The sequence below is a fragment of the Hipposideros armiger genome, unplaced genomic scaffold, assembly GCF_001890085.2.
Source record: "Hipposideros armiger isolate ML-2016 unplaced genomic scaffold, ASM189008v1 scaffold_274, whole genome shotgun sequence".
Classification (NCBI taxonomy): Eukaryota; Metazoa; Chordata; class Mammalia; order Chiroptera; family Hipposideridae; genus Hipposideros; species Hipposideros armiger.
The window spans coordinates 337,776-358,892 of NW_017731624.1; the positions used below are offsets into that span (position 1 = coordinate 337,776).

A 21,117-nucleotide genomic window follows, 5' to 3' on the forward strand; every position below is an offset into this window, starting at 1 on the left:
TGGTTCTTGACTTTTTCTGGGTAATGACATTTCTTAAATAACAAACCCTTATTTTTTTCTGGTGCCTATACAATAGATGATGCCACTTAAAATGATACTAAATTTTGCCCTCAACTCAGCCTTTTTTTTTTTTCTAAAGCTGCCTCCAGGAAGTCACTGTAATTATAACCAAAAAAACCCTTACTAATACAACTGCATTAGTTTTATCTGACTTAATTATAGTGCTTGCTTGGAGCACATGTGTGGGCTAAATAGCTTCCTTCTGATTTACAATTCCATGTTTGTATAACTAAAGAAGAAAGAATGGAAACTATGGGGTGGAGAGACTCATGTCTATCCCCTCCCCCAAAGGAAACTTGCTTTCCTTTAACTTGAAAGACTTCCTTGATGATCTGACAAACCTTGCCTAACTAATTATAAATGGAAGTGAGAAAGCTGCAAAGATAGGTGCCTTTGTGTGGTGAACACACATGCAATATATAGATGATGTATTATAGAACTGTACACTTGAAACCTACATAATTTTACTAACCGGTGTCACCCAAATACATTTAATTTAAAAAAGTAAAAGATACACATCTAAAGATATCAAAATAAAAGAACTTTGTACCCTTACAATAGCACTTGATTGCTATAGAAGTGACAGAGTGACAAAGGCAATCAAGGAAGTGTTGCTTCAAGAGGAATGTGGGCAGGGCTACTGAAGTCCTAACATATCACAGCTTCTAATATCAATCTTTGGACTCTTTTAAGTCTGAAATTGTTCTGAAGCTGTAATTCAAATGGGTAGTTTGCACGTGATAGCTACTATCTCACAAGGACAGAAATGTTTGTCTGTTCAGATATACCTCATGCACCTGGCAAATAATTGGCATTCAAGAAAAGTTTGTTGCATTAAGTTGTACTTTTGTAGGTTTAAAAGCTCAAACAAGGTCTGACTCTACTATAGCTCTGCACATATCAATATAGGCCAATTCTCAGTCCTGTATTTCTTGGAAAACATGTTAGAAATGCTCTACCAGGTGATAATGATAAAAGAGTCATACCATAATATATCAAAGTAAAGGAAAAACTCAAGTATTTTTATCTTTTAAAGGAACACAGCAAATCCTGAGGTCATCGTATCAAAATCTAACAACCACCCCCAAGGCTTTTTTCTCAAACTGTGGACTGGGAAATGGGCCCAGGGGAGCTTCAAGGGATTCCAAGAGACAATACAGCTGTTTAGTGGTAGAAGTGACCAATGGTGGGCTCTGTGAATGGGTGGCCAGACAGCATCTCCCTCTCTCTTTCACATCTCACTTCGCTTCTCTGACTGAAAAAATAGTTTCTATTTCCCTGCTGTCTTGGATGATTCAGGAAATTAAGTCTCTGAACAGTGAGCTCACTCAAGAAAGAAGTTTCCTTCTTATGTAGAACCCAGGGATGCTGCCAGACAGAAATAGTTCCTGCAACACAGTTAGGCATCTGGGCAGTGTTTATTCATTCACACACCTGTCTTTCTCTTTCTCCCAAGACTAAATGTTTGTTGAATTGTGCTAAACATTATTAAGGGTAAACACAGACCAAAGGTTCTTTATAGGGTGGTTGAAAATAACCCTATTATAACCAGCATTTTCAATGTGATCTCATCCTCATGCATCATGCAGGATTTCCATGCTGTGGTTTCTTTGGCCACAGTAAGCTTGACCTGGAACTATAAAGTTTGGCTGTTCCACTTCTTCAGGGATGATTTTATTCTTCACCATATGAGCAACATGCATCTACCCTTCCATTTCCACACTTTGCCAAAATCATTTACATGTCACTAATTTTGTTTGCTTTAATCCAACAAGTATTTCTTAATATTGCAAGTGCCTCAGACCCCTTTTAGAGGAAAAAGCACAGGAACAAGTTGATGGGACCCAGCCTGACCACTATTGTGGTCTGATTGGCTGCTTTGGGGGAATTTACTGGTTAAGGCAGAATTACCCAACTTCTAGGGAAAATGCATCTTCCCTCCATTTTCTTGCATGAAGTGTGCCCTGGGTCTGTGTGAGAAGTGGGGTCAGGACTGGGGAAGGAGGAGAGTAGTCAGAATCCCTTCCTTCATCTACAGAGAGTTGGGCTGCCTCCCTGAGTTAGGGTCTGGCCCTGAGTTAGGGTCTAGTTGCCTTGAGTGTGGCCACACATAAGTACTGATGCAGAGCAGGCACCATAGTAACCCAGATCAGATAAGTTTGGGTGTCTGAAGCTGCAGTATTTGTGCTAACTCACTTGACCAAGGACCCAAGTAGACTTGGGGTAGGGGTAGGAGGATAGTACTGGTGAACCTGAAGAGGATTTCGGAAGGCCATTATGGTTCTTACCATTTCTACTCTACACTTGGGTACTATTTTATTTACCTTAGCCATTATTTTACAGTCTAAAGTCTTTTGCATAATCTTCATGTGTGCAGAAATTGAATAGTTTAGTAAGTTTAGTGCCTCATGAAAAATTAATAGTGGTGTTCACTCATTTATTCACTCATTTATCTATTCATTTATTTAACAAATATTTATTAAACACCTCGTATGTGCCAGGCATTGCACTGTGTAATATTAACATGTTTATTTCTGACTGTAGTCAAAATTTCACTACATACAATTTTCTGAACATACAAAATTCTTGCATTGCTTGTTCAGTCAAGTACGTATACAGGAAGAACTTGAATGCACAAAAGAGTAAAACCCTAAAATAAATATAGTAAGTTCTCATATTGACCATTCATAACAATGTCTTTTACGGTAAGTAAGATTTTGCAGTTAGACAAAAGAAAAAGATCTTGTAAGTTGGTGTTAGGTTTATTTTTCTATTGTGGATTTAATAGGGCAATAACAATAAACTGTAGATTATTGTTGAACTTACACAAGTTTTAATTTTTTTTCTTTTTTCTTTTAGTTTGCTCTTTCCCACTCCCCATTCTTTCTTAACAATTATTTTCATACTCATATGCCAAAGGAAACAATCTCCACCTATTTGCATATAGATTAACCTTTCAAACCATACCTGTTCACTGGCTGTTACTCATTTCCCAGTGATTTTTAAGTACATAAAACTAGAAGGGACTCTGAATTGCCCTTTCTCTAAAAACAAAAGAATTGAGAGTATACTTAGCAGGTCAATGTTAAGTCACTGAAATCTCAATCAAAAATAGCAACCCACTTGAGGGTAGCCTCACGGAGCCAAGGCTGACAGAGCTTGGTGCAGGTGCGAAGACCTACAGCAAGTGTTCTAGGGCTTCCCTAACAAAAGATCAAATGTCTCTGGGGCGGAGCACCGGGACAGGCTTAAAATGAACTATTTCCCTGGGGAAGAACAAAGAATGAGTTAGGAGCCACAGTTGGCCTGGTTCTTACCCCCAGGAGAATTGTGTCCTATATTAAAATTGGGAACTGAATAGGTCATTCTTGGGACACACTGTGAGTTGATTACTCATTCAGCTTAATAAAATGAGCCTTGGTTTATGAAGCTCTCTTCTGTGGTGCTTTATCAATCTTCAGGTTCCAAAAGCCCTTCTTTATATCTGGCCTCTTCATGTTTGCAACTGAAAGCCAGTTCTTTCTATGTAATATTTTGTGGGAACGGAGAAACCTTTAAGTACACAAAGAATCATATGTTTATTGTTACCAAATTAAAAAGAATCATAGGATGTTAAAAGTTCTCAGGTGATTCCTTACAAATGGCTCTGTTGTTTTTGCCTGTCCACCAACCTCTTCCCTCTTCTTCAGGTAACAACACTTCATTTTTCCCTTTGGGGAACTCCCCTCCCACCCCTTGTTAGTCCCTGAGATTTAGATAGGGCTGATTCTACCCTGTAGTTCAAGAAGAGGGTCTAAAGAGACATCTTTGACCACAGTGATTGCTTCAAGAATGAGCCCTTGGTCCAGGCTGGGCCAATGACAGCCAACCTAATTTGATGGAATTTGTGATGCTTGTCATTAGGTCTGATTAATACAAGTGTAGATTTTTCACTGAAATCTTAAGGAGCCTCTTAAGGTCACAGTAAGTCATTCACATAGCCAATTTCTCCTGATACCTTCTCCTGATAGAATGATACACATTCTAGTGGGGACTACCGATACTGACAGATCATTTCACGAATATATTAAGAGCATTCATTCATTCAACAAGTATTCATTGAAATGATAAATACTGCTAGGTGCCTGGATCTGTGCATGGCATGGAGTTATGAATAAAACAGAAAGATGTATAAATGGAAGCACACAGGAGGAGCATGGATCCTACCTGGCATATGTGCATATGGATATCCAGGAAGGCTTCCTAAACAATGGACTGGCTTCCTAATATCTCAGACTCTATTCTCTTTTAATGTTCTTCCTCATTCTCACAGCTACTGCCTTGTTGAGGCCCTTCTGGTTTCACATCTGAATACAGCAATAACTTTCCAACTGGACTTGTTACTTCTACCCTTATCCCAGTCCCAAATACCCAACTCCTCCTTTACTTGACAGAATGATTTTTTCTTAAAAATGTTTTACTGAAGTATAACATACACAAATAAAAGTACATATGTAAGCATACAACTTGATGAATGTCCCCAAGCAAACATACCTAGTAACCAGTGCCTGTATCAATAAACATGGCCAGTACACCAGAAGCCTACCTCATGTCCCTTTCCATATACTCACCTCCCCTTACAACAAACGTTTAAAAATTCTAATCTCTATCTTTTTTTTTTTTTTTTAAGATTTTTATTGGGGAATTGGGGGATGGGAACAGCACTGGGGAATTGGGAGAAGGGGAACAGACAAGTTGGTCCTTTTGTTCTTCAGTCTAGTTGTGGAGGACGTTGCTTCACTGGCCCAAGTTGGCACCATCATTGCGCTCTTCCTGGGCGAGACATATCAGTCACAGTCTTCTTGATGGCCACTCATGGTGGCTGCTGGCCGCTCACACTCGCTGCTGGCTACATACGGTAGCCCATGGCAACCCACTGCCACAGGGGCTGCAGCCTACGCCCTCGCAGGCGACTCACAGCAGCCCAGCTCCAGGTTGAGCTGTTGTTCAGCATCTTAGCTGTAGAGGGCAGTGTCACTGGCCCTCATGTGGGATCCAAACAGGGGCCCTCTGGCGTCCCAGGCCAGCTGTTAACCAATGCGCCACTCGGCTAGCCCCTAATCTCTATCTTGCTCCCTTGCTTTGTTAAAACCTTTCAAGGACTCTCCACAGCCTTCAGGATAAAACTTCTACTCTTTAGTCAAACTAAACCCTAGTAATTCCTAACCTAATGTCCCAGTCCTCACTGCCTGGCCATTGCAGTATGCTGCTCCTTCTGTTAAGACTAACATCTCAGCCCTCTTCATCCCCCGTTTTAATTATTCCTAATTATTCCAGGAGCCACCTTCTCAAAGCCTTCCATGAGCCCTTCCCCCACCACTGTCTGTTTCTGTCATGGATTTTTGAAGGTAGAAATAGCGTTTTTCACCCCAGTTTCCCAATTGGTTAAATGAATAAATAAGAACACCTGGCATGAGGGCCGGCCGAGTGGCTCAGTTGGTTAAGAGCTCGCTCAAGAGTGTGAGCTCTGAGCAACAGCGGTTTGAGTCCCGGCCCAAGCTGAGTAGTCGCTCAGCTGCCAACAGGTAGCAGGATGGCTCAGCTAAAAAAAAAAAAAGAACACCTGGCATTATCACTTTCCCTTAACACCTTTCCTCTCTTTCCATCCTCCCCTCCATTCTTTTTAAAGAACAAACCATTGACCTGTGAATAAATCAAGGTGTATGACCTTCAACTAATACAGTCGTGTGCCACTTATAACAAGGATACGTTCTGAGTAATGTGACAGTAGGTGATTTTGTCTTTGTGTGAACATCATAAGAGTATTCTTACACAAACTTAGATGGATGGTATAGCCTACTGGCTTAGGCTACACACCTGTGCAGCATGTTACTGTATAAAACAACACGAGATTAAATCAAGCACAAGAGAAATGATACAATCAAGAGATGCAGTATACACCAGATGTCTGAGGCTGTTCCCAGTGTAACACAGCATACTGTTTACAACAAAATTTCTTTTCATAAGTAAAAAGAATACACACTAAAATAATGACAAAAAGTATTGTGTAGAAAATACATAAACCAGCAACATAGTCATTTATTATCAAGTATTACACACCGTACATAATTCTATGTGCAGGCTTATTTACCACCAGCATCACCACAAATGTGAGTAATGTGTTGCACTACGACCTTAAGGTAATTATGATGTCACCAAGCAAAAGGGATTTTTCGGTTCTGTTATAATCTTATGGGAACACCGTAGTATATGCAATCCATCATTGATCGAAACATCCTTATGGGGGGCATGACTGTAGTTTGTCGAGAAGTCATGATTCGTTTCCACTGATCCAGCCATACCCTCCCCACCACACCAAGATAAGACTAAAACAGGGACAATCTGTGGTCCTGCCCCCAAACAAGGTAAGTGGACACAATGGAAATTAATACTCACGAGATCTGAGCCTTCCCCCAGTAAAAAGTTGGTTTAATTGGAATGTCTGGAGGACTTAAGGAAACACTGGGAATGGGGGGAAGGAACAAGCACGTAGGTTAACATTTACAAAGTGCCTACCTACCATGTATTGAACACAATGATAGGCTCTATCTATGATGTCTTACTTAAAAGTGGGGGAGGAATGTGCATAAACGTACAGATTTTTGAATTGCATAAAAAGAAAAACCAATATGCCCTTTGCTTTATTTAGTTGAAAAAAGTTATTTGTGCATTTATAGCTTTTTTCTTTCTTACTTTTTAAAACTTTATTGGGGAACAGTGTGTTTTTTCCAGGACCCATCCGCCCCAAGTTAAGCTGTTGTTCTCAATCTAGTTGGGGAGGGCACAGCTCAGCTCCAAGTCCAGTCGCCGTTTGGGGAACAACTCAGCTCATGTTGTTGTCTTCAATCTAGTTGCAGAGGGTGCAGCTCACTGGCCCATGTGGGAATCGAACTGGCAACCTTGTTGTTCAGAGCACGTGCTCTAACCCACTGAGCCACCCGGCTGCCCTAGCTTTTTTCATTTTCATTAAAAATAACAGTGGAGAATCACTGAAATTCCTGATTTCAATGACAATTTGCTTAATAGCTTGAAAGTGATTCTATGAAATTAAAAAAATAGAAACATTATAAATGGTTTTAATATGTAGGAGAAAGTGTTGCTAGGTTGATGGGTATAGCCAAAGCACCTCCTGCTGTCCATCCAGCTCCCAAACTGTGGTCTGGGAAGCAGTGCTACCTGAAACCATTTTTATAGAAGCGTTTACAACCTGTACTTGAATTTTAATCAAAAAGTTCTTCACAAAAAATCCAAATAGCAAACCCAAGTTTATTTTCTGAATGCATAACATCAAAAACACCTGACAGGTTGGCCCCATTCCCAGAAAGTCTGTTTCTCCCTTACCATCCTGTAATTTATTGTATATGGCACTGGGCTGCGGCACAGTTAAGATCTACTAAAAGTTTTCTCAAAACTGCTTCATCTCCTTAGGTCAGCAGCTCATCCATGACCTATTTAGAATTTCGTTGAATAAAAGTTGAATAACATAAACGAAGGCCCAAACCCAGAAATTCAAATTCAAGCTGTGGAGGAAAAAATTCCTCAAGTGACTGTAGAAGTAGCTGTCTTGATTGTTGCCTCATTGATAAACCAGGAAGGCCAGTGCTATATTTATCTTGGTCATCAGTCTATAGTCCAGAGTGTTTAGCATAATCTTAAATTGAAATTGTTTCTTAAGTGCTTAGTAAATTTAATGGTGAACTTCAAACATTTACTTCACTGAATAGGCAGGAAGTTCCCTGAGGACAAAGGCCTCAAGGGCCTATATCTTTAACTTTGGTTTAAAGAGTCGTCCTAGCCCTAGAAGAAAGAATGCTATGAGCCCGAGCTGGAAGTCAGAAGTGTTCAGTGTGGGAGCGAAGAAAAGAAGGATGGCTCAGAAATCTGTCCTCTGCTGGGGCGGTAGGCAAAGGGAATGTTCTTATGACAGTAGGATTTAACTATTCACCTGAAAACTTGATTTCACAAAATGCACAACCTCTATAAGTCAGCTCTGGGGGCAGCCCACTGCACAACTACCTAGTCTCGGTGGGTCACGAGGTCAAGGTCATAGACACCTCTCCAGCTCCCTCCCTCCGGCAGGCGTCGCTGGCCATAGCAAGCGTCGTGAGAAAGGAAGTGGACTCCGATCTTCAGTTCTGCCAGGAGGCTGGGCATCCCCCGCCCGCCCTCCCTCGGTGCCTGCGCCCGCCCTCGCGCCACAGCGGCTGTTGGAAGGTCTCATAACCCCAGCACGCACCCAGGGATGAGCCCGGTCCTCACTCTGGAAGGTGCGGGGTTGGGCCACCGCGATTGAGCGCCGAAGCGCAGCTGGGAGGGAGCTCCAGGCGGGCCCGGGCGCAAAACTTGAGCGGTGGGCGCGCGCAGAGTGGCCCGGGATCCCCTGAGACGGAATCCGGAGTAGCGGGTGAGGAATCAGTGGGGAGTGGCGGGGAGTCCCGGAGCAATGGAGGAGGTGGGAAGTGGGCGGATGTGCAGCAGGATACGCCCGGGGCCTGGCCGGTCCGGTCGGGCTAGGGGCGCAGAGGGAGAGAGGGACGGGGCGGCGCCCGGCTGGGCTGCCCAGCTCGCTCACCTCGCCCTGGCGGCGCGCCCCATAGAGACTCGCGGGGAGGGGAGTGGGCCCTGCGGGCCTTGGGATTCCAGGACCGCCCTCCCCGGGTCCAAGGCTGGCGGCGAGAGGCAACGACGGCTGGAGCTGCAGCGGCAGTATGAGAGAGGACGCCGCTGCTCCCCGCCTGCGGACGAGCGGCCCGCGGCGGCGGCTATGTCTGCGCGCGCCCCGGGGGCGCCGTGGGTGCCCGGGGGCCGCCGGCGGCGCGGAGCCTGGGGGCTACCACGGACCGCCTCGGCGCTGGTGGCCGCTGGCCTGGTGTGCACGACCCTGGCTGCCTACGCCTGCTGGGGGCAGCTACCACCGCTGCGCTGGGCCTCCGAAGCCCCGCCGCGGCCGGTGGGCGTGCTGCTGTGGTGGGAGCCCTTCGGGAGGCGTGACATAGCTACGAGGCCGGCCCCCGACTGCTGGCTGCGCTTCAATATCACCGGCTGCCGCCTGCTCACTGACCGTGCGGCCTACGGGGAGGCCCAGGCTGTTCTTTTCCACCACCGAGACCTCGTGAACGGACCCCCCGACTGGCCCCCGCCCTGGGGCGTCCAGGTGCGCACAACAGAGGAGTTGGAGCTGCGGGTGTTGGACGACGAGGAGGAAGCTGCGGCGGTGGCTGTCGAAACCCTGGCTGCCTCCGGCCCCAGGCCACCGGGTCAGCGCTGGGTGTGGATGAACTTCGAGTCACCCTCCCACTCCCCCGGGCTGCGAAGCCTGGCAGGTAATCTCTTTAACTGGACGCTCTCCTACCGGGCCGACTCTGACGTCTTTGTGCCTTATGGCTACCTGTACCCCAGAACCCATCCCAGCGACCAGCCTCCAGGCCTGGTCCCCTCGCTGGCCCGGAAACGCGGGCTAGTGGCCTGGGTAGTGAGCAACTGGGATGAGCGCCAGGCCCGGGTCCGCTACTACCACCAGCTGAGCCAGCACGTGTCCGTGGACGTGTTCGGCAAAGGTGAATCCCGGCGGCCAGTGCCTGACATTGGGCTCCTGCACACGGTGGCCCGCTACAAGTTCTACCTGGCTTTCGAGAACTCTCAGCATCTGGATTATATCACCGAGAAGCTCTGGCGCAACGCGTTGCTGGCTGGGGCGGTACCGGTGGTGTTGGGTCCCAATCGTGCCAATTACGAGCGCTTTGTGCCCCGCGGTGCCTTCATCCACGTGGACGACTTCCCTAGTGCCTCCTCCCTGGCCGCCTACCTGCTCTTCCTTGACCGAAATCCAGCTGCCTACCGCCGTTACTTCAACTGGCGCCGGAGCTATGCGGTGCACACCATCTCCTTCTGGGACGAGCCTTGGTGCCGGGTCTGCCAGGCTGTGCAGATGGCTGGGAACCGGCCCCAAAGCATACGCAACTTGGCTCGCTGGTTTGAACGGTGAAGCCACCCTCTTCCTAGGTGTAATTCAGGGAGGCTAAGTCATCAGCTTTTTGATCCTCTGCTGTGCATCTCCTTGAGTGCCGGGTCATGGGACTAAGTTTTCCAAACACCCAGTTTTACTCTATGGGAAGAAGGTGATTTACCGATTAACATTATTCAGCACAAAAACTGGGTGATAAAGGATCCCTGGTTCTCATGTTTTTTCCCCTGCACCTAGCAGTTGGGCTCCCTCTGCTGTTGATTGATGGGCATGGGTGTTCAGGGGAGAAGGGGGGTCCTTCCTCATCTTGTAACAAAGCAGGGCAGAGGTGAAAAAAGAGCTTCATGACTAGAAGCTGTTAAGGCAGTTGCTCTGAATTTCCTCATCTGCCACAGGCCATATTTGTGGCCTATGCTGAACTGAGCCCAAATTTCGTACACACTGCTCCTCGACTCACATTTCACCGAGCCAATGTGCAGCAAACCCCCGGTTTTAGAAAGAGCCTTGTTGCAGGATAGTGGAAGGACTGTGGCCACAAGGGGGTCTTTTTCTTGGATTCCTCAAAGCCTCAGCTCCTAAGAAAGGTGAGGAGAGGGGTCCAAGAATCCACTGACTGTTCCTTAACAAGTACTGTTTGTTCCCCTGCCCCATGAATGGAAACAAGATGCTGGATTGTCCTTGGAGAAAAGTTAAGATGAATATACTTGTATAAGTGTACCTCACTTTACACAGATATATTCCTGAAAAGCTGCTTTTCAATCAAATCTCAAGTTCACTGCCCTAGTGGAGTTCAGTATTTAGTCAAACCCTATGGAGAATCCCTTCACAATGTGAATAATCACCTCCTAACTATTTCTTCTGTGTCTGTATTTTTCCATAATCTGAATTGTTTTAAAAAGCATATTAAAATGATAGCTGTGAACGTAAAGTGGAAACAACCATCTTCTTCCCTCTTCCCAGAAAACCAGACTGTGTTAACAAACAGAAGAAAAAGAAGCCATGGTGTCACTTTCTACAAAATCACTTACTTTGCGTATTGACTGGACCCCAAATTTAAACTAGAATGTCAGCCCTCCAAGGGTGTTTGCATTACCTGTCTGCAGAACAGTGAAAAATATTGTACTGTATTATGGAATCATGCAAAAGGAAAACAGTTTTCTCATGCCTGCTAATGGCAGTTTTTGTTTCTCTGTCAGTTTTTTGTTAAGTGTTTAGTTGCTAGGGAATGGAACTTAATTAGTGCCTGTGATGAACGTTGTCTTTTGTTAAAGGGTGAATTTGCAGTTCTCCCGGAGGCCAGCAGTTTCCCCTCCTAGTCTGCATAGTATTACATAATATCCTCTCATTTCTAGTGCCTTTGAGACTGTGCCATGGGATCAACTTAAAAAATATATGCATTGACTTTAAAAGTTGTTGAATGAGCAGCATGTTCAATAAGTGTTACCATGTGCCTACTCTGTGCCAAACACTGGGCTTGGGGTGCCACCGGAAAGACAAAAATGTGTAAAACTTGGTCCCTCTTTTAAGGCTCTTACAATCAACTACTGCCAACAAGTAAATAGTGATTTGATAAATCAGTTGGCAGAATCTGTTTGTTTAAAGTGACATTCTTAGTGATACAGACCATAAATGAAGTATTAGAAAGCCAGTTGAGTTACAGCCTGAAATCGTTTATTTTTCTCCTTGGTTTATTATAATAAAGACCCTCAGTGATTAATTATTGCGGGCAGGGTCCAAGATTAATTTGGTTTATGCAGAGTTTTGGTATAAACAGTAATTTTGCATTTGACTACTACAATTAGCTGAATCCTCAGTTTTTATCTCTGCATTTGTTATAGACTCATTTAAATCTAAAAAGTGTTTCGATCCTCTCTTATCCTTAAAAGGAGAAATTAAAATCTATGGACAAAATTTCCTTATTAAAATAGTATAGCGTGGGCAGAATTATATTTACAAAGTATCACCTATCCAGTAAAGAAAAGGAAAACTTCTATTCTTAAAATGAGTGTTAATGAGATATTGGCCAGTGACTTTGGTGTTACGGGAAATCTACATGGGGCAGTGAGAGAGAGTTTGGGTTTTGAAGGTAACCTGGCTTAGATTTGAATTCTAGCAGTGTGACCTTGGGCAAATTAGTAATAACCCTGAGCTTCAGCTCTCTTATCTGTAAAATGGGGAAGGAAGATATTTCACAGCTCACTGTGAGTATTTCAGGAAATAAAATAGGTAACGGTGCCTAACACAGTAGTCACTCAATTGATAAGAAAGAGATGTTTTCTCCTTTCCATGCAGTGATTTCAGGATGCCGCCATATCCATTTATATGTTAAAAATTAAAGCTCAAGGTATGTCTGAAATAAAAGGAAGGGCCTTTTGTAGTGTACATCAAATTGAATCCCTAAAGCTGAGCTATATTATTTCAAAAATCATCATTGCCATTTAGATTGAGTTTGAATTTGCACCTATGCTTTCTTTGAAAAAAATTTTGTTTTTGTTTTCGTTAGGTTATATAGTTAAATAAGTAACTTGTTTTACTAATGCTCCTCTTAGCATTAAGTCTATTTACACATGAGGAAGGTGTAATTGCATTTTTATTTGCAAATTTTGGGTATGGAACAAATGGAATGTTTTTCTAGGCTAATATTATCAAAGACCAAGAAAAATGTAGCAATTGCTTATTTTATGTTATTTTTCATATTCTAAATTGAGTAAATTAAAATTTCACATACATTAATATAAGATGCATACAAATGCATCATATAGATTTCAAAATGTCTTTCCAGTGATTGACATGCCCTTTCTTTAAGACATAAACTTTTCTTTTAATTTATTACAAATTTAATAGTTTTAGTCCTTGGTGACTCTTAACTACATGAATGAACCTGGAATGATATTTGTATCAGGAAGACAGTCTGACTTGCTTTCAGTATTCACAGGTCCTTTCCAGTTTCCAAGCCCTTCCCTGGCATCAGGGCGACAGGGTGGTTTTATGGAAAGAGCTTGCAATTTTGGAGTCAGAACCTGGGTATGTGGTTCTGCCACTTTTTGCCCTTGTGGCCCTTATTAGGCAGGGCCTACTTAAACTGAGTTTTAGCTTCCTCCTTTATAATAATGCATGAATGCCTCTACAAGGATTAAATGTGATGATGTACACAAGGTGCTTTGTACATTGTAAAGCACTGTACGGTTACAGGATGCTCTAAATTTTCAAGGCTCTACATTAGTAGGAGTTGGCATACATTTTCTGCAAAGGGCCCGGAGAGTAAATATTGCGTATTTTAGGCTTTGCAGGCCTAAAATAGTCTGTGTTGCCACTACTGAACTCCACTGTTTCAAAAGCAGCCTTTGACAATACAGAAACAAATGGGGTGCCTAGATTTGGCCCATGGGTCATAGTTTGTCAACTCTGCTCCAGACCTCCAGCGATGTAAGGAATTTGAGAACCTACCTGATGGGGGATTCTTAGAGAAGGGACTTAAGAATTGGAATTTTTAAATTTTGGAGGCAGATATTCCTGGGTTCCTAGACCAGCTTTGCAACATTTCCTAATTGTTGTACCTTGGGCAAATTATTTAAGCTTTCTGTGTTTTGATAGTCTCATCTCTAATTGAAGGTAATTATAGATGAGAAGGAGATGTTGGGAGAATTAGATAAGACACTTAAATACTCAGTAAAAAAAAAGTGTCTGGCGTGTAGGAAGCACCTGAAGATGTCAACTGTGATTATCACCAGTCCATTTTGCAGGAGAAGCAGCTGAGGTCCTGACCCATTGAAGGACTTGCCTAAGGTGACAGTAGTAGTGGCAGAACCAGCTGTGCTTGTGCTTTGAGCCTCTATCACTTGAATTGCAAATGAGAGAGTTGGCCAAAATCTTCCCTTGGGACTTCTAGTTCCACTTGCCATCATTCTACTAAACTGCCACCCTAGGGCTTTAAGAACTAATTCACCTCCCACTGTGCCTTCTTACAGTCTGGAAATGACTTACTACACAGCGTTAGGAAATGGCAGAAAACCACATATCAGAGAGGGAGACTTTTAGCACATATATTATATTATATATATATACATAATATATATTTTAAAGTGTCACATGCCTTAGGTATCAGGGAAGGGAGCCAAGTCCTTGGTAATTAGTATGCTGATTGTACTGAATACATCTCCAGTCATTTTTGAATCTGTCTCAGGGACTTTTATGCCACACATTCTTATATAACAGATTAAATATTTATATATACATGTTCGGGTTATTTTGACAAAATGATTAAAGTAATGAGATTGAACACGAGTCTTTGTTTTATAATGTGTATTTCGCAGGCATTAATGTGGTTAAACATGACACATGGGATGCTTTTTGGTCCAGGGGTTTCTATAAGTTCATTGGTTCTAGACTGGTAACTGAAATGTGATGGTTTTGCCTCTGAGTTGCACCTGGTCCTGTTCAGCTTGACCTCTTGTCTTTCTTGCGTGGCTTCCTCACTTCAACATGATGACTTGTCTCCAAGGGCATAAGTAATATACTCCTTTTTCTCATTCCAATTTATTTTACTAAGTTCTCTGATGCCCTCTATGTACAGTCTCAAGCTCCTGTTCACTAAATTAAACAATGCCACTTTTAAAGAGGTGGGATAAAGTCTGGGAATGTGATGGTGGGTAGCGGCATCTTTCTTAGCAGTCAGTGCTCTAATTATTGAAAGAGGAAAATATGAAATTTGAAAAAACACTGAATACTTTCTCTGGTTTCCTTCCTCCAACACACACACACACACACACACACACTGATGTGTTCATTTCAGAACAGATTTTGAAAAATGATGATGACCAGCTGAGGATAAGAGTGACAAGAAAAGGATTCAGGAATGAATGAATGAGTAAAAGCACAAGTGCACTATAAAGTAGAACAGATGGTGAATATAGTTGAGGAGTAAAGAGAAAAAAGGAAGAAGGAAAGACATTGGGGTAAGCAAGTAAGGAGAGTTGGAAGAGAAAGGGAGTTGAGACAGAAAAAAAAAAGGAAAGGGAAGATAAGGGTTCAATGACAATGAAGGAGGTAGGATAAGGGAGGAACATATGCACAGAGAATGAGGGAATGGTGTAAAAGCCACCATTCACTGCCCCTTTTCTAAAAAGAACCCTTTGTTCCAGCTTTAAATGCAGCATCTGTTGGCAAACGGAGAATGAAATCAAGAAGTCTGAACTCACTGACAGGGAAAGTCAGGAACTGAACAAGGAATGAACAACTATGTCAGAAGAAATATAAAACTGTCCCTAGCTTCATTACAACAGATTCTTGAATGCTTATGTATGCTTTTCCCCCCCCCATCTTTGAAAAATCACATTCATTGCAGTTTTTTAAGAAAATTCCCAGTTGGCATACTTCAACTGTACTCCATATCCACTTCTAGAGAAATTTACTACTTTTTTATATAGCCATAATCACCAATTGACTCCTTTGAAGAAGGGTCAAAGGACTCAGTACATTTAATGTGCTTACTAGTTTCGTGTGGAACCCTATTATAAACGATTGCAAGTTAAATTGTAAAGAATTGGATTTTTGAGATTTTCAAATTGTTCTTAAAAATTACTGAATCTTACCTAAATATGCTAAAAAATAATGCCCTGTTAGACCATGAATGCTAAAAATCTTAGTCTGAATTATTTTTAAAAGGGATAGAAATGGACTATTCAACAATGCTTAAACATTTCTTCAGTGCCTTCTATGTGCAGGACTGCGGATGTGCTAGGAGTTGGGAATATAAATAAAATTAAGACAAAGACTCTATATTCAAAAACTATACTAGTGGAAGAAACAGACATGTTGGCAGATAATCCTAACACGTAAGTATTGTCATAGAAAGATGTATTTGATCATGTGCAGAATCACAGAATTTAAGGAAAAGAAAGCAAACAGTAGGAGCTTTAGAGGGTCAGAGGATTACACGTCAGGACTGCACTCGCTTCCTCACAACCAGTCTTAAAGTTCTTTCTGAAAAATACAAGTGTGACAGCCTCTAGTCTCAACATTTATCTACCTGATTATTTTCACTAATACTACAGTTTAAAATAAATGTCACTATTAAGCATCACCTTCAAAATGACTAATCACTCTGGGAATTAATTAATCTCCTAGCAACTAGGAATACCTGTCCCTACCTACCCAATGATTTTCTTGTTCTCATAATGTGAGGTAAACACTTTAGAAATCTCTGTTCCACTACCTGAAACTTACTCTGAAATACAGTTAAGCACAATTATAGTGAACAAAAATACTTTTATAATTGTTGCACTCAGGCAAGTTTGAGAAACATTGCCTATGTGCTGATTTTTAGACAAGTAGAATGTTAACATTAAATTTCCTTTCTTGTTTAAAAAAAATACTTTTAGATAATAATGAGCCCTACATAATGATTTATCCAGCCTCTTTCTTTGGGAAGTACAAATTTGTGGCTTTTAAATGGATTCTTTGTCAGAAATTGTAGTTCACTAATATTTGTTATTTATTAAGGCCCTACTATATTCAGGGTGCTTTCAATACTTTTTTTTTCTATTTTTTATCCTTTACATTAAAAGTGCTGTGTTAGGCAGCCTCTAAAAGGACCCCCATTTAGTTCCTGCCTCCTGGTATCCACACCTTTGAGTAGTTATCTCTCTTTGAGTCTAGTCTGGATTTAGTGACTCATTTCTAAGGAATAGAATATGGCAGAAGTGAAAGGCTGAAACTTCTGAGATTTGGTTATAAAGAGCCTGGTTTTCCGTCTTGGGGGGCCTTTTCTTGCTTTCTAGCTTGCTTGCTGGGAGAAAAGCCAACGTAGGTGTTGTGAGCTACCCTATGGCAAGAAACAGGGATTCCCTCTGGCCAACCCCAGTGAGAAACTTAAGTCCTCAGTCCAACAGCTTAGAGGAACTGAGTCCTGCTAACCAGATGAGTGAGCTTGGAAGTGATTCTCCCCAAGTTAAGCTTTCAGATGAGACGCCGGGCATGGCTGACATCTTAACTGCAACTTCACCAGAGAGAGACCTTGAGTCTGAGATCCAGGTGAGTTGCACCTAGATTCCTGACCTCAGAATCTTATATATAATGAATGTTTGTGGATATAAGTTAATGCAACAATAGATAACTAATGCAGGCATTATCACCACTCTAGACATCAGAAAACTGAGAAGGAAGTTAATCGTGTACAATCATGCAGATAGTACCCGAGCCAAGATTCTAATACATGTCCATGTGATTCCAAATCTTTCTTTCATTATAGTACTCTGTACTCTGTCGGTAAGTCTAAGTTTTGTAACTGTGATGTATATATGCCCCTCTGTCCTAGTTTTCGTAAGTTTCACTAGTTTTCAGCTGCTTATATGGACAATCTTAACTACTCTGAATTTGGATTTTCTCATCTGTAAAATACAGGGGCACATGTCTAGCATTGGCTTGCCAGGAAGCTTGCTGGGACCTCAATGTCTGGACATTTGGAAAGAAGCAGGAGCCAGGACTGGGAAGGGCTTAGACAAGGAGGGCTGACACTACAGGCAGTGCCTTTGCATGGCTCCCAGCAGCTCTTACCTCAGGTGAGGGCCAGTAGCAATTTAATAGCAGTTGTGATCTTATGGGCCAAGTACAAGAATCTCCAGATGGACATGACTTGGGGCCAGATGGGTAACAGCAACCTTGCTGTTTCAGGTGGTCAGTCAATATCGTTTAAGCAGATTCACAGCCACAGGCTAGGAGTGCAGAAAATGGGGTCTAGTCCATTTTCTGATGAGGCCGGTGTTATTGACATAAGAACACCAAACATGTACAGAGTTTTTATAAGTTTATTTGAAGCACACTGATGATGTTGCCGGAAAGCAAGATCTCAGATGCTTTTAGAGAATGACAGTTTTGTGGTTTCTTTTATTTGGAATTAAGGAGAGAACATAGGAGTTTAAATGAATGTGGGAGAAAGCATGGTGGGGATTGGATTACAGGGTACTTACCAAGGTTATGTGTTCCCTTGAGGGTGGTTTTGCCTCTGAAGGGTCTGAAAAAGAGGATTACTCTGGCATCTCAAAAGTGTGTTAGCCTAGATGCACAAGAACAATGGGCAGGGCTTGCATAAGACAAAGATAAAGCAAAGATAAACCTTTTACTAAAGAAATATATGCCTGGGGCAGCCCCTTCTACAGGCCCTCCTGATTCTTGTTTGGCTTAAAGTCTGTCATTAATTTTGACATTGGCAAGACCTAGAGAAGATTCTAGGTCTTCTGAGCAGGGCTGGGGAAAGAAGCTGGAAAACACAACTGCATTTCTCAAAGGGTGCGGGAGACCAGCTCCCACAGGTCCAGGGGTTCCCTCAGGTGGAGACGGAGTTGGCGAGGAAAAAGAAGAAAGACGCGCAGAGACACAGGAGCGCTTTCAAGAAGAAGTGTCTCAGTTTATTGTTTACAGCATGTTCTTTTTATACTGGACAGTTGACTATATTATTGAGCTGTTTTTTCCAGAGTTAAACTTTTACCTATTAGGAAGTTGTTTTTCTTACATGTTCTCTCCCAGGGTCTATTTTTCTGAGAAGTTGTTTTGCTCAAAGTTTTACCTTCTGGTGATGTTTTTTGTTACAGGATACAGCCTGATCCGTTCTATACTAATGACTAACTTATCCTAACTATGTTTCAATCTTTACCAAAGCTGAATTTCTGCCTTAGCGCCTAAAGGATGTTTACTATAACTACTTGGCAATTGTTTCAAGCACTACTGGGTAAATAGAGTCCTAACAATTATAAGGTGCATAACTTATCTATTACTAAGAAACTAACAGCAAAGCAGAATTATCGTAATATGTCTAAAACTCACTTATTTGGTTAGGGTAAATGAAACAATATAAGAAGGGGTGTCAGATCTTTATCCTACTGGGGACATCCAAAGGGGAATTTAAATTTTCCAAGACATAAAGCAGTATCTGTTTCTCAGTCAGAGCTTCAGAATTTGTCACAATAGCAGTGTGCTTGGCCATGTCAGACACTGAGGCACAGCCGGCTCCCAACATAAGGGTCCCTCTTTTTGAGCCAGGTTCCACCATGTCACCATCTTTCTAGTTCTCTGCATTCTCAGTGATGGAAGCACAGGGAATACTGGTAACATGAAGAAATAGAACTGGCTCTAGAATGACATGGACCATTGATTTCAGCTCTCGACTTGCTGCAGCCATGGCCTTGGATTTTCTCAGATGCCCCAATTTACAATATTTTCTGATGTATGCATATTTATCTCCATTTCCCAATTTGGGGTTTTAAAATGTGGTACCGTAACTTCGGAGGGCAGCCTCCCTGCTGATGGATTGGTGATTGTGGGTTTATGCCATCTGTGGTGGATGCCCTAATTCAATCGGGACAAAATCTTTTTGGCTGTGAGTGAATGGGGAGGGGAGGGTGTGTGCATGTGGGACTGCCAGGGAGATGTCGCTGTGCTGCCCAACGGGGGCTTCTGATTATTTCTTTGCTTTTAGGGAACCAGAAGTTTAGGGACTGACAAAGAGTTTACCATATTCAGGAGATGCTTTCTTGGATTTAAACTGAAAATTTTGAATAATAACAACAAAAAAGCTTTGCAGAGGAATTTGGTAGCTCTCTACAACATTTTGATCTAAGTGTTATTGACAGAGTGTAGATTTATGGATTTCTCCTTACATAGGCTTGTCTAAAACTGGAACACTAGAATGTATCTAACCTCTCCAAGATACCAGACACTTCCTATCTTGTTACAGTATCATGACTCTGCAATTATGTTCATAGCTATGGAATCTGTGTTCTAGAATTATGTTTTTATTATTAATAACTTTATATTGCACTACAGTCAGACAGAAATAACTAGAAACTATGATTATATTTGGGCAATTGTTGTTCCAATTACCAGAACTCAAAATGATTACACTGATTCTCAATACTATTTTAATAACAGCCTGACAAGTGATTGCTTTTCTTTTTATACCACGTTATATGCATATTTATTTATATTGCTTGAATTGTATATTGTACTAACTTATTAAATTTTAAAGATAGTTGTAAGGAGCCATTATTATGCCAAAAGTACATATTAAAAGTACTTTTTAATTTTTAGGTTGTTCCCTCACATGTGGTTAATTTTTAGAATGTATTCATGTTTGTTTCATTCATCTAACCCTAGCTCTACCTCCAACTAATTATCTAAGCAAAGTGTATCATCCTCCTCTCTCCATTCCTGTCACTTCTCCTTTTCCTCAAAGCAGAGTAGGCAGAATTATAGTTATATTTCAGTTATTTGACATTGTAATTGAGAATAAACCTCAAGAACCATGATCAAATTGGAATGGTATGTAGTAACTTTGGCTAATTTGATTTGCCTGGTCATCTTGATATTGTGTAAGTGGTCAGACTAGTATTTCCTGAATGGTACTGATCCATAGCCAACCAATGCTGAAATATGTGAGTCCCCTCCAACCTGGTATGTGTTATCTTCTACAGTATAATCTTAACTTTATAAATTTCATATTTGAAAACAGGTGGTGGGATAAGTAGAAATCCAAATCAGTCAGTAAGTCATTCAGATTTATTAATGCACAAGAAACAGAGGCGCAAGTTTACAGTTCCCAGAGTGCTTTTCACATACTTATTTTACAGCCTTTATCTATCTATCCATCCATCATTCATCCATTCACATCCAAGCAAGAGTTCAGTCAGCCATTCCTTTAATCAATATTTATTTACAGGGCTGGTCAAATGGGTCAGTGATCAAGAATTGGCTTGGGAGCGCGAGCTCTGAGCAGCAGGGCCCCGGTTCGGATCCCACATGGGCCAGTGATGCTGCGCCCTCTACAGCTAAGATGGTGAACAACAGCTCGACCTGGAGCTGGGCTGCCGTGAGTTGCCAGTGATGGCATAGGCTGCAGTGGGGCTGAAGTGGGCTGCTGTAAGCTACTATGAGTGGTTGGCAGCTGGCGTGAGCCACCGTGAGCAGCTGTCCAATGGCCAGTGACCAATCTGCCTCACACGGGAAGAGCACAATGATCACAATACTAACATGGGCCAGTGAAATGTCGTCCTCCACAACTA

At 42.2% G+C, this 21,117-nt stretch overlaps 2 protein-coding genes across 2 annotated transcripts in view; both read left to right on the forward strand.

Moving 5' to 3' along the window:
• The first annotated feature begins 7,938 nt into the window (after positions 1-7,938).
• Positions 7,939-21,117, forward strand: part of PIWIL4 (piwi like RNA-mediated gene silencing 4) — a 61,406-nt gene continuing 48,227 nt past the window's right edge. The window contains exon 1 of the mRNA XM_019657169.1: positions 7,939-8,503. The gene's annotated coding sequence lies outside the window, so the exon portion shown is untranslated. The remainder of the gene's footprint in view (positions 8,504-21,117) is intronic.
• On the forward strand, positions 8,497-15,244 carry FUT4 (fucosyltransferase 4). The gene has a single exon (XM_019657170.1). The coding sequence runs from the start codon at positions 8,543-8,545 to the stop codon at positions 10,082-10,084; it is 1,542 nt and encodes a 513-aa protein (XP_019512715.1). The 5' UTR covers positions 8,497-8,542; the 3' UTR covers positions 10,085-15,244.